Raw genomic sequence first — 12,772 nt, forward strand, 5'->3', positions numbered from 1 at the left:
CCATAGGGCACACCTAGTTTTTAGGGGGGGGAATAAAGAATTCCCCCCCAGCCCCAAAGAGCAAAGAAGCCAAGACAGCGAGCGGGATCCATCCCACTGGCTGTCTTGGCTTCCTCTTTAGCCACGCGCAACCTCTCCAGCCGGGAGAGGCTGCGCACAGCTTTGTTTTTAGCCGCGGGGCTGGGGCGGGGGAAGCCCGAGAACAGGCAGCTATCCGCAAGCCTTCCTATCGCAGCAGGAACTCCCGCCAGGCTCCGAAGGCTTGCTGATAGCTGCCTGAAGCCTGGAGAGCGAGAGGGGTCAGTGTGCAGCGAAAGCCTGCATTCGCCCCATAGGACGCACACACATTTCCCCTTCATTTTTGGAGGGGGAAAAGTGCGTCCTATAGAGCGAAAAATACGGTAAATTCCCCCCTTCTCGCACAACTCTGGTGTTTTTCCTCCGTCCAAGCTGACCTCTTGCTTACCCTATAGAGTCTGTGCTGTTGGTGGATATTCCGTGACGGGCACTTCTTGCTCAGCATTTCATTTCCATTGACCTTCTGTGATGTCACCACAGCTCAGCCAACGGCGAAGGCAGGCACGCCAGCAACAACTTTTATAAACATCTTCATCCAGTTTTGTGTTTTAACATTTGTTAAAAGAAGAAAAGAATCCTTTAAAAAAAAAAAAGGGGGGGGGAGCATATTGTGGTCTGCTAAGGAAATTCAGCATTTTATGTCTGAGTATATTTCTGAGTTAACTTCTGTTGATGATACTTTCACACTTTTAAATACCATTTTGGCTAGATACAAGCAGCTCCAAAATACATTGATGTCAGTTGGCACAGAGGTTCTGATTTCGCTCCTTTCTGTTTCCAGCATAGCTGCAGTCCTAACCTCTTCGTCCAGAATGTCTTTGTGGACACCCACGACCTCCGTTTCCCATGGGTAGCCTTCTTCGCCAGCAAGTAAGCACATCCAAAAAAAGACCAGCTTCTCTCTCTTTGGTCGAGCCTCCCTTGGGCCGCATCCGCACCAGGCATTTAAAGCCCCCTTCCACCACTTTGAACATTCAATGGCTCCCACCCTCCGAATCCTGGGAATTGTAGTTCATCCAGGGTGCTGAGTGCAATTAGGTTGTTTTGTTTTTAAATTTTCAAAGACCATTATTGAAACTTAACATATATACATAATAACCCAAATTTCCAATGAGTCCCTCACATAAAATATAATATCTAAATTACAGCAGCTGCATAATTATACACTTAATTATAAAACCCACCACCCACCCTCTACTCCCCTCCACAGCAATTCGACTTCTTTCTATTTCTACCTTTCCTCCCTTGCATTCTATAATAAATAATTTTTGTTAAATTCTGATTTTTCCTTCTTTATATGTTTTGTTATTGTTTACATTTTTTATTCTAAGCCTATTAACATGTCATTTTTAGAACAATATTTTGACATTTAATCTTCGAAATGCTTCCACTCCACTCTTAACTTTTTATTTGATTGATAGCTTATAATTGAAGTTAATTTTGCCAATTCTATATACTCAATTAATTTACAAATCAACTCTTCCTTTGTTGGTATGTCCTGAGATTTCCGCTTAGTAGCAATCAATACCCTGGCAGCTGTTGCTGCATATAAAAAGAATGTTTTTTTCATATGTGGTATTAGGAGATCCCGCCCCCAGAACTACGATTCCCAGAGTTCCCTGGAAAAGAGGGGTCGGGTGTTAAACTGCTCTGGGAGAGGACTAGGGGGTGTCTCTTGGCACCCATAACAAACTACACTTCCCAGGATTCCACTTGCCAGTGGTTGGTAGTGAGGAGCGTAGCTGCCTCTGGCTGCAAGGGCAGAGCGCAGCCATGATGGCTAGCAGCCACCGACATCCCTCTTTTAAAGTGGGCCATCCCTGTCTCCTGTGGCAGGTAGTTCCACAGTTCAACTAAGGAGGTGCTTTATTTTGTCTGCCTTTACTCTTCCAATCTTTAGCTTCTAGTGTCATGAGGGATGGAAACTTTAATGTGCCCACTTTGTCCATTGCCACGTGTACTTTGTTATTCTAGCAAGTCACCTCTTTTCCCCCCTCTATACCAGGGGTAGGCAACCGAAGGCCCAGGGGCCGGATCCGGCCCAATCGCCTTCTAAATCTGGCCCGCGGACAGTCTGCGAATCAGCGTGTTTTTACATGAGTCGAATGTGCTCTTTTATTTAAAATGCATCGCTGGGTTATTTGTGGGACCTGCCTGGTATTTTTACATGAGCGGAATGTGTGCTTTTATTTAAAATGCGCCTCTGGGTTATTTGAGGGGCGTAGGAATTCGTTCACACCCCCCAAATGTAGTCTGGCCCCCCGCAAGGTCTGAGGGACAGTGGACCGGCCTCCTGCTGAAAAAGTCTGCTGACCCCTGATACCAAAAAAAGCCCCAAATGTATTCTTTCTTTAATGGGGCAATTGCTTCTTCCCCTTCATCATTTTGATAGCCTTTTTCTGAACCTTTTTGCTCCTCTACAGAATCTTCTCTTTTTTTGAGGTGCAGAGTAATAATAATAATAATAATAATAATAATAATAATACCCTGCCCATCTGGGTGGGTTTCCCCAGCCATTCTGAGCGGCCAAGCGCAGCTGCACTCTAGATAACGACATGGTCTCACGAGTCCCGTTATGCCCATTTTACAGGTGGGAGAGCAGAAGCTGAGTCACAATGCTGTTCACCCAGAGAGTCTCTCCCATTCTAAGCTGCCATTTCAAAACCGCAAAACCCTTTTTCCTTCTTGCAGGAGAATCAGAGCCGGCACCGAACTTACCTGGGACTATAACTACGAAGTTGGCAGCGTGGAGGGCAAGGAACTTCTGTGCTGTTGCGGTGCGATTGAATGCCGTGGACGTTTGTTGTAAGATTTCTTTCTCCCGCTGCCCCCCCTCCTTTTTTTTAGGCAGGGGGGGCGTATTTCATGAATTTTTTTAAAGAGTTCTTTTTTTTAAAGCCCTTTTCGGTCAGTGGAGCCCCCCCTCCCTTACCCACTTCTCACACGTCTTGTTCTCTGTTTGCGGGCTCATCCATTTTCGGCGCCGCGTTGTCGGATGTTGTTGAGGGCATGGTTCTGTGTATGGTGTTTTGCAGAGGACCGCCCCCCCCCTTCGTCGTCGTAAAGCAATAAAACCATGTTTACTCTCGATTTCAAAAGACGATCTGCTCCTGAACCTTTTGTTTTTTTAAAAAAAGAAAATATAACACGGGGCAGGGCCGTGGAGGTTTTTATGGGGAACGATCTTGTGCGCTGATCCAGGGATTATTCAGGATCAGGGCCCAGATATGGCTCCCATGGGGCTTTCCATCTGACTCCTGGAAGGAGGGGAAAGAGCTCTGCGTGTGTGTTTATCAAAAGAAAAACTGGCTTTTCCCAGAGCGCAGTTTAAACGACAGAAAGGTGGTGTTTCATGTATCTGCGACCCATTATCTCTTTGGCGCATGGGCGAGTGTGGTTCGAGGCTAGGGGTCCGTGCCCCCTCAGGGGCAGCTGCGGGCCGGATTCCTGCATTGCAGGGGGTTGGACTAGTCGATCCTCGGGATCCAACTCTGCGATCACCTGGAGATGCCAGGGATCGATGCAGCGATGGCTCCCTGAACGTGGATGGCTTTCAACCATTAAGACAAATTCATGGGCGATACGCGGTCTCCTTCCCTTCTGCTGGGAGGCAGTAAAAACACCTGAATAATCCCAGTTCAGGAGAAGAAAAGCGAAGGACTGAACCATGGGTCGGCAAACGAAGCTCCATGGGCCGGATCAGGCCCAATTGCCTTCTGGATCCGGCCCACGGATGGTCTATGAATCGCCGCATGGATTGGCAGCGCACCTGTTCTTTCCCTCTCCCCCCCTTGGCGGTGGCACCTCCTCCCTCCCTCCTCCAGGCTTCTCCCTGCCCTGCCTAGAGAAGGAAGGGGGCTGGGCTTTGTTTGTGCAGCAGTAGCAACCGCCATTTTAAGCAGCCCCTCTCCGGAGCCCTTTTGCACGCCACTCATCGTCCCGCCGCCAGCCCCTGCCGCTCGCAAGACACAGGTAAGCAGCCACCGGGGCTTGTCCGGAGCTGTCAACGTTTTCCTTTTTTTAAGGGAAATTCCCTTATTCCGAATAGGATTCATCGCAAGAAAAGGGGAAAGTTTGACGGCTATGGGCTTGTCCGGTGCTGTGGAGGAGGGGAGAGTCGGTGGGGTGTGTGCGGCTTATAGTCCAGCCCCTGACAAGGTCTGAGGGACAAGGGGACCGGCCCCCTGCTGAAAAGGTTTGCTGACCCCCCGGACAACACCCTACACAAATGTGGAGTCTCTATAGTCGCCATCTGTGCCTCCTTCCCACAACTCCAGCAACTAAGCTGGTGTCAAATGTCTTGCTCTGCTTTCTTTTGGACATCAGCGAGGCCGAAGGGGGTGGGGGTGTTCTTATCGTCTGGGCGGTCCCGGACCCCCATGCGCACTGCCCAGGTTTGCGTCCCAGAGGGGTCGCTCTGGTACTGCTAGCATGGCAGTTTGACTTCACCCCCGGAGGCACACTCCATTGTCTGTTTGGAACAGACAGGTGCAAACGGCAATACCAGTTCCAGGGAATCGCATGTAAGGGTCGTTTTGCTGCTGTGTTCGGGTCCGTATCGTGAGTTTCCCATCAGGACATCTGGCTGACCACGGGGTGTTGGACTGGATCGGTCCCTTTGGGCCTGATCCAGCTGCAGGGCTCGTCTGGTGTTCTTACGGAGCCTCCTGGTCCAGAGGAAGTCGATCTTGATTTCTAAGTTCTTAAGGGTGTTTAATGGGACGCGGGTGGCGCTGTGGGTTAAACCACAGAGCCTAGGACTTGCCCATCTGAAGGTCGGCGGTTCGAATCCCCGCGATGGGGTGAGCTCCCATTGCTCGGTCCCTGCTCCTGCCAACCTAGCAGTTCAAAAGCACCTCAAAGTGCAAGTAGATAAATAGGTACCACTCCGGCGGGAAGGTAAATGGCGTTTCCGTGCACTGCTCTGGTTCGCCAGAAGCGGCTTAGTCATGCTGGCCATATGACCCGGAAGCTATACGCCGGCTCCCTCGGCCAGTAAAGCGAGATGAGCGTCGCAACCCCAGAGTCAGCCACCACTGGACCTAACGGTCAGGGGTCCCTTTGCCTTTAATGGTGTTTAGCCCTTGAGAGAACAGTCCTGCTTTAGCCTGCTTATTATTGAAGCTGAGACCGGGCTGGGCGGGCGAACGTTCGATGTATCCAACTGAATCTGGTTCACTCCGACAGGAGTAAATTCTCTCGCTTCTCCCGTCTCATTCCAACTGTTTCCCCAAAGCAATCCCAGAACAAACGGCCACATGCCCCCCTGGCGTTGGGAATTGCCCCACTAATTTATGCTGGAAGTGTTTACAAACACCATTGTGCCATTTAAATGCATGTGGCATGTTGTGTGAACCTTCCCAAAGGTAATCCAATCACCAGAATATTTTTTTAACAGAAATTTATTAGTCTTATTTAGGTTTTAATATATTTTAACTTTTTTTTTCTTTAAAAAAAAAAAGAACATTTTGGTCTGAAGATAGGTTAATGGTCCTTTTTTGTAAACCTCCCCCTACCTCCCCCCCCCCCAAAATGCCCTAAGGCTAAGGCTAGGGAAAGAATAATTGCAATTTATTTGATCCTACAGGTAGAGCAGATATTCTTCAAAACTGTCTTTCTCTGGAGTTTTCATTCCAGCTGAAGCCAAAAGATTTTTCTCTTTTCGGTGCTTGAAAAACCCTATCTAATAAATTAAAACAAAAATCAGCGTCTCCCCCTCTGGGAGTGGTAAAAGTAGACTACATAAAAGTGGGTGTACCTCTGTGGGTGGTTTTTTTTTTTAATAGGATGAGAAAAGGATCGTGGAGTTGGGGGCAAAAGGAAAGTATTACATTCCTAAGAGAAGGAATGCGGGCGAATAAAGTGAAGTACTGTGCATTGAATTAAATTCTCTCCAGGAGGAAAAGGTGAAGTTTAGAGAAAGCTTTTTTAAGAAAAGGAAAATAAAGACCATCACTGAGTTTTCAGCCTTCTGGCATCACTGACCATCTGAATTAGCCTGCCGAAACATCTCCCCCACCCCAAACAAACTAAAACACCCAGGAAAAAAGGTGAGTAAATCCTCTGTGATCTCATCTGAACATGATCTCCAAAAATTAAAACCTTCTACCTGTGATTCCCTCGCCTGTGGACTCGCCGTAATCCAATCGCTTCTTTAATTAAATACTTTTTTTGCAATTTAAAAACCTCTTCCTATCGGGCTGGGGGGTCGGTAAAGGCAGTGGTCAAAACTCCAGGGCCTTACAAGTGTGTGGGGGGGGGGCACTGGCCATACCTTGAGGACTAGAGGACGTCTATATCGATCTCCCTCTCACCGTTTGTTTCGCTGCAGCTAAGAAAACAGAGCCGGCCTTTGCAAAGGAGTAATATGGCTTCTACGATAACCAAAAACGGATTATCGAAAGGCTTTGGAGCTAAGGCAGGACTGGTGGTGGACTCCTGGCCTGGTTTTTAAAAAGGTATCAAGACACAGTTGGGTAGATGCGCTCAGAGGAGACGGGAACTGTAGCACCGCACCGACGGCGCTTGCTTGACGCCGTTTCCCAGCTCCGGCAGAGCGACGGCGCAGGGATTGTCCTCGTAAGCGGTGAAGAGGGATTGGGGCGGAAACCCCAACCTTGCCCTCTGCTACACCCCACCCGCTTGTACCCAAAATATTTGCTTTTTCCACACACACACAAAAAAGGATTACTTGTGGAAAGAAAATATTTGTGCCCATGGCGTAAGATATAGCAGATCTGGGGGGGGGGGGTTCGGGGAAAGGAGCCCAGCTTTCCTGACATGTTTACAAGCAGGAGGGCCTTTGGCACGGGGAAAAGAGGCCTCAATGAGGAGTAGAAACTTGACAAGTGGAGTACTTTCCCCACAAGTGTTCGTGTGCTTGGAAGGGAAAAAAGACGTGTGTCTTTTCTGGGGTGGGGCGGAGAAGTTGCTCTTTGCTTGCCCAATTTTGTGGAGGGGTTTTGGGTGGGTGAGGAGGGGGTTGGCAACGTGTGAGGGGTCTCGGGGCTGCTTTCCAAGGTGGATTCAGGGCAGGGGCTCAAAGAGGCAAGGGCAACCATGCTCCCCCCCCCCAACTCTGCCGTTCTTCCCATACATAAAGGGTGCTGGGGGAGAAAAACGAGCACTGTTTGCAAGCCCCAGAAATGGACCGCTCGCTTTGCCCCAAGGAAAAGCAGTGAGTGTCTCAGGATCCCGTCTTGAACCCGGCACTTCTTCGGGTACTTGGAGGGCCCAAGGATGGAGAGAGGAGCTGGTGGGGCGGCAGGGGGCTGTGGTCCCAGCTGCAGCTCCCCAGAGGAAGTTTTCTTTTCTTTTTGGCTTCAAAAATGAAAATAAAGATCTGGGCTCTGGCGACAGACGGGAGTCCCCCCTGGAAGCTGGAAGCGGAGGAGGCCTGGGTACCGAAAATGGACGTCGAGCGATCAATTGGCTTTCACCCGGTGGTTATTGTTCAAGACCGGGTGCCCGTTGCTTAGGGGGCCGTTCTTTGTGGGTGCTGAGGCAGCTTTTTCTTCTTCCAACTCCTCTTCCTCCTCCCCGGTGTTGTCCGTCTCGTCACGATCGCTGCGCTCGTCCTCCACCGCCTGGAGGGGAGAGAAAGCCAGGTCAGGAAACGAGAGAAGACTCAGACACGTCCCTGGTCCTGAATGGGGCAACTGTGCCCCTGAAGGACCAGGTGCGCAGCCTGGGAGTCATTCTGGACTCACAGGTGTCCATGGAGGCGCAGGTCAAGTCTGTGTCCAGGGCAGCTGTTTATCAGCTCCACCTGGTACGCAGGATGAGACCCTCCCTGCTTGCGGACTGTCTCGCCAGAGTGGTGCATGCTCTAGTTATCTCCCGCTTGGATTACTGCAATGCGCTCTATGTGGGGCTACCTTTGAAGGTGACCCGGAAACTACAACTAATCCAGAATGCGGCACCTAGACTGAGAACTGGGGGCGGCCGCCGAGACCACATAACACTGGTCCGGAGAGACCTACATTGGCTCCCAGGACGTTTCTGAGCACAATTCAAAGTGTTGGTGCTGACCTTTAAAGTCCTAAATGGCCTCGGTCCAGTATATCTGAAGGAGCGTCTCCACCCCCATTGTTCAGCCCGGACCCTGAGGTCCAGCTCCGAGGGCCTTCTCGGTGGTGACACCCGCCCTGTGGAACGCCCTCCCACCAGATGTCAAAGAGAACAACAACTACCAAACTTTTAGAAGACTCCTGAAGGAAGCTCTATTTAGGGAAGCTTTTAATGTTTGATGTATTACTGTATTTTAATATTTAGTTGGAAGCTGCCCAGAGTGGCTGGGGAAGCCCAGCCAGATGGGCGGGGTATAAATAATAAATTATTATTATTATTATAATATTATTACTACGTAGGGCTTTTAAGGCGATCAGGAAGTTAATGCGTATCTGAAGAAGTCTGCACACGAAAGCTTATACCCAGAACAAACTTAGTTGGTCTCCAAGGTGCTACTGGACAATTTCTTAATTTTATTTCGACTGCATCAGACCAACATGGCTACCTACCTGAATCTAGGAAGTTAAGTGTGACCAAGAGACGGCGACAGCGGAGCAGGAAATTAAACGTGACCAAGAGATGGGAGTCTTTGACCCTGGTGGTACTCTTGCTTTTGGAAATCCTACCCCCGACACAGTCGTTAAAATCTTTCAGGTATACCAGGCTCGTTCCAACCCACCCACCAGAAATTTTAATAATGATTCATCTGCTTTTAGTTGCTGTCTGCTCCCTGTGAGGTTATTATTATTATTTTCTGATGTTTTTAAGCTACCTTAAGGGCCAACAGGGACGCAGGTGGCGCTGTGGGTAAAAGCCTCAGTGCCTAGGGCTTGCTGATCGTCAGGTCGGCAGTTCGAATCCCCATGGCGTGGTGCGCTCTCGTTGCTCGGTCCCAGCGCCTGCCAACCTAGCAGTTCGAAAGCACCTCCGGGTGCAAGTAGATAAATAGGGACTGCTTACTAGCGGGAAGGTAAACGGCGTTTCCGTGTGCGGCTCTGGCTCGCCAGAGCAGCAATGTCACGCTGGCCACGGGACCCGGAAGTGTCTCCGGACAGCGCTGGCCCCCGGCCTCTTGAGTGAGATGGGCGCACAACCCTAGAGTCTGTCAAGACTGGCCCGTACGGGCAGGGGTACCTTTACCTTTACCTAAGGGCCAATTGGTGGAAGAGCCTTTTTGAAATGAAAATAACTTCTTAAATATATAATTCCGGAGATTAACCCTTCCCCCCTTTGCATTCCCGCTTTGAGAGGTGGAACTGGAAATATTAAATATTCAGAATCTCATTTACCTTTCCAAAGGATGCTGTTGTTTTTTTAAAGTTACTTTTATTCACCGTAATTTATTCGCGTCCTGCCTTTCCTGAATGCAGCTTGAGATGGGCTTGCAATGAAACTTAAAAGTGCAGCGGAACAAAATAAAACCTACAAGCAGCTTTGAAAATCAATTTGATGGGTAATCGGGCAGCCTGCGGCAATTAAAAGCCACTCACGGCCTGAAACGGCTTTCCTCATAACGGAAGTGTCGAGGGCAAGCCATCCAGCAGATCTTTTCCACATAAAATCCCAAGCTCTAACCCACAGAATTTGCTTCTGGGCGCGGCAGAATCTAGCATCCTGCACAACTCAGCTTCCGTTACCAGGAAGAGGAAAACATGAAAGTAAGTTGCTAGCCCTCATGAAGACAAGAATAGGGTTTAAAAATGTGTATGGTCACAGGGAGAGGGATTCAGTTCCTCCCTAGTGCAAAATGCAGTGTGGCAAAGCGGCTAGAGGAGGGGAAACTTTTTTGGCTCCACAGGACAGGTCCTTATCAGGGTTGGCCTCCTGGCCAAATATCGACAGGTGGGTAGGCCCGTCCACCTGGTGCCGTAATGGCGTCAGGTGATTCAGAACCTCAAAAGCCCATAGTTGGGACTTCAAACCGCCACTAGGGCATGACCAAAAGGGAGTTTCGGCCCTTAGAATTTAGTGCTTGAGTTTTGATTTTTCCTCATCCCTCCTTGTACCTTTCCCCTTGTATGTTGTTGGGTTTTTTTAAAAAGACTATAGGCCTTCAGGTAGGGACTGTCTTGATTGTACGTAAGCCGCCTCCCCCCGCGGGAGCCTTTTTGACTGAAGGGTTTGGTGCAATTGTTCCAAGCAAGAAATAAATCATGGGTAGGCAAACTAAGGCCCGGGGGCCGGATCTGGCCCAATCACCTTCTAAATCTGGTTTGCAGACGGTCCGGGAATCAGCGTGTTTTTACATGACTAGAATGTGTCTTTTTATTTATAATGCATCTCTGGGTTATTTGTGGGGCATAGGAATTTGTTCATTTCCCCCCCTTCAAAATATGGTCCAGCCCCCCACAAGGTCTGAGGGACAGTGGACCGGCCCCCTGCGGGAAAAGTTTGCTGACCCCTGAATAAATCAATAAGGAAGGGCTTTAGTTCTGAATCTTGCCGAATTGGCAGGTGTGACGTTCACATGTGAGAGTGCTGCAGGTGAAATAATTAAACAAGTTACCCAATCAGAACCCAGGGGGTGGGAGGGGCGAAGGGGGGAGTTTGTTGGGAGTTGGGTGGTTGGTTGTAGCGGGAGTGAATGGGGATATGAGTCTGTGGGGAGGTTGAGTTAGTGTAGGGAAATAAGCTGAGTCAGGAACAGTTAGGAGCTAGGAAGACGAGTAAATACAGTGGTGCCTCGCAAGACGAAATTAATTTGTTCTGCGAGTTTTTTCGTCTTGTGAATTTTTTCGTCTTGCGAAGCACCGCTGTGTATTGACGGTTTCCCATAGGAATGCATTGGCGGTTTTTAAAAAAAGGCGCAAGACATTTTGTCTTGCGAAGCAAGCCCATAGGGAAATCCGTCTTGCGAAGCAACTCAGAAAACGAAAAACTCTTTCGTCTTGCGAGTTTTTCGTCTTCCGAGGCATTCATCTTGCGAGGTACCACTGTATCTGAGAGGTGGTTTAGTGAGTGAGAGCAGGTAGCAGAAGTTATAGGTCTGGATAGGCACCCCATGATTGTAATTGACCGATGCCATTTATGAAACCACACACGCTTGTTAAACTGCAATAAATAAACAGAAGTTTATGTTCCAATTTAACCCTGACTGGACTCGGTATTGTACCAGGTAGGGCCTGGGTGGGGGCAGCGAGAAATAAAGGGGTGGCACAGGGATCAATAGGCGGTGAGACGTCCGGGGACCCTGTGTGATCGCCACAGCAGGGTTTAACCCCCCTGTTCCCGGCTCATCCGCAGCCAGCGCAGGACTGAACCCCACCCACCAGAGTGGCATCAGCTGCTGGGCCACCAGTTTGCAGAAAAATACCTCACTGGCCCAACTGGAATCATGACGGGCCAAAAATGGCCTACGGGTTGCCGACCCCGGGGTTAGGGAGACCCGGGTTCAAAATCCCCATTTGGCCATGGAGCTCGCTGGATATGACCTGGGGGCAGTGCCTGTCTCTTAGCTTGGCCCACCAAGCAATAAATAGATATATTTTCACCTTGCAAGGTTGTTGTGGAGAATACGGAAAGTCAGAGAACCACGTAAGTAAGCTACCTCGAAGTCCCTTTGAGGAAAAGTGGGACAGCAATAAATAGATGTATTTTAAACAGGGTTGCCCTCTGGGTTGGTTTGTTTGTCTCTCTCTCAAACAACAACAACAAAAAAGAGTTGGTTTTCTCTTATACCTCCTACTAGACAAAACACAAACTGGGGAAGGGTACCAAAAAAAACACCCCCCAAAACCCAACTTGCCTTTCCAGTTATGAATTTCTGGGCCATCCGGATAATGAGGTACGCCCAAAATATGTGCAGAGACTGCAAAATGACCATCATGAGGTTGAAGAAATAGTAGCCGAAGAAAGGTGGGTATATTTCCAAGGGGTAAACCATGGTGCAATGCAGGATCCTATAAAATTCAACATAAGGAATCATAGAATCATAGAATAGAATCATAGAATCATAGAGTTGGAAGAGACCACAAGGGCCATCGAGTCCAACCCCCTGCTGAGCAGGAAACACCATCAGAGCACTCCTGACATATGGTTGTCAAGCCTCTGCTTAAAGACCTCCAAAGAAGGAGACTCCGCCACACTCCTTGGCAGCAAATTCCACTGTCAAACAGCTCTTACTGTCAGGAAGATCTTCCTAATGTTGAGGTGGAATCTTCTTTCTTGTAGTTTGGATCCATTGCTCCGTGTCCGCTTCTCTGGAGCAGCAGAAAACAACCTTTCTCCCTCCTCTAGGTGACATCCTTTTATATATTTGGACATGGCTATCATATCACCCCTTAACCTCCTCTTCTCCAGGCTAAACATGCCCAGCTCCCTTAGCCGTTCCTCATAAGGCATCGTTTCCAGGCCTTGGACCATTTTGGTTGCCCTCCTCTGGACACGTTCCAGTTTGTCAGTGTCCTTGGTGCCCAGAACTGGACACAGTACTCCAGGTGAGGTCTGACCAGAGCAGAATACAGTGGCACTATTACTTCCCTTGATCTAGATGCTATACTCCTATTGATGCAGCCCAGAATTGCATTGGCTTTTTTAGCTGCCGCATCACACTGTTGGCTCATGTCAAGTTTGTGGTCAACCAAGACTCCTAGATCCTTTTCACATGTACTGCTCTCAAGCCAGGTGTCACCCATCTTGAGATCAAGACAAATCAGAATACAGAAACCACATTGGTAGTTTACCC

General features: G+C 49.0%; 2 protein-coding genes across 10 annotated transcripts in view; one reads left to right on the plus strand and one right to left on the minus strand.

Moving 5' to 3' along the window:
- Positions 1–3,176, plus strand: part of SETDB1 (SET domain bifurcated histone lysine methyltransferase 1) — a 40,341-nt gene extending 37,165 nt beyond the window's left edge. For all 7 annotated transcript variants that reach the window (XM_083416445.1, XM_083416444.1, XM_083416446.1 and 4 more), the window contains exons 21-22: positions 860–948; positions 2,770–3,176. In XM_083416445.1, the coding sequence (XP_083272571.1) occupies positions 860–948; positions 2,770–2,887 (207 nt within the window). In that variant the 3' untranslated portion in view covers positions 2,888–3,176. The remainder of the gene's footprint in view (positions 1–859; positions 949–2,769) is intronic.
- A 2,512-nt stretch (positions 3,177–5,688) lies between these two features.
- The window catches only part of CERS2 (ceramide synthase 2), a 48,626-nt gene continuing 41,542 nt past the window's right edge, over positions 5,689–12,772 (minus strand). For all 3 annotated transcript variants that reach the window (XM_083416713.1, XM_083416714.1, XM_083416715.1), the window contains exons 10-11: positions 11,834–11,987; positions 5,689–7,664 (exon numbers count right to left, since the gene is read on the minus strand). In XM_083416713.1, the coding sequence (XP_083272839.1) occupies positions 7,503–7,664; positions 11,834–11,987 (316 nt within the window). In that variant the 3' untranslated portion in view covers positions 5,689–7,502. The remainder of the gene's footprint in view (positions 7,665–11,833; positions 11,988–12,772) is intronic.

The sequence above is a fragment of the Podarcis tiliguerta genome, assembly GCF_965153285.1.
Source record: "Podarcis tiliguerta genome assembly, chromosome: 16".
NCBI classification, from domain to species: Eukaryota; Metazoa; Chordata; class Lepidosauria; order Squamata; family Lacertidae; genus Podarcis; species Podarcis tiliguerta.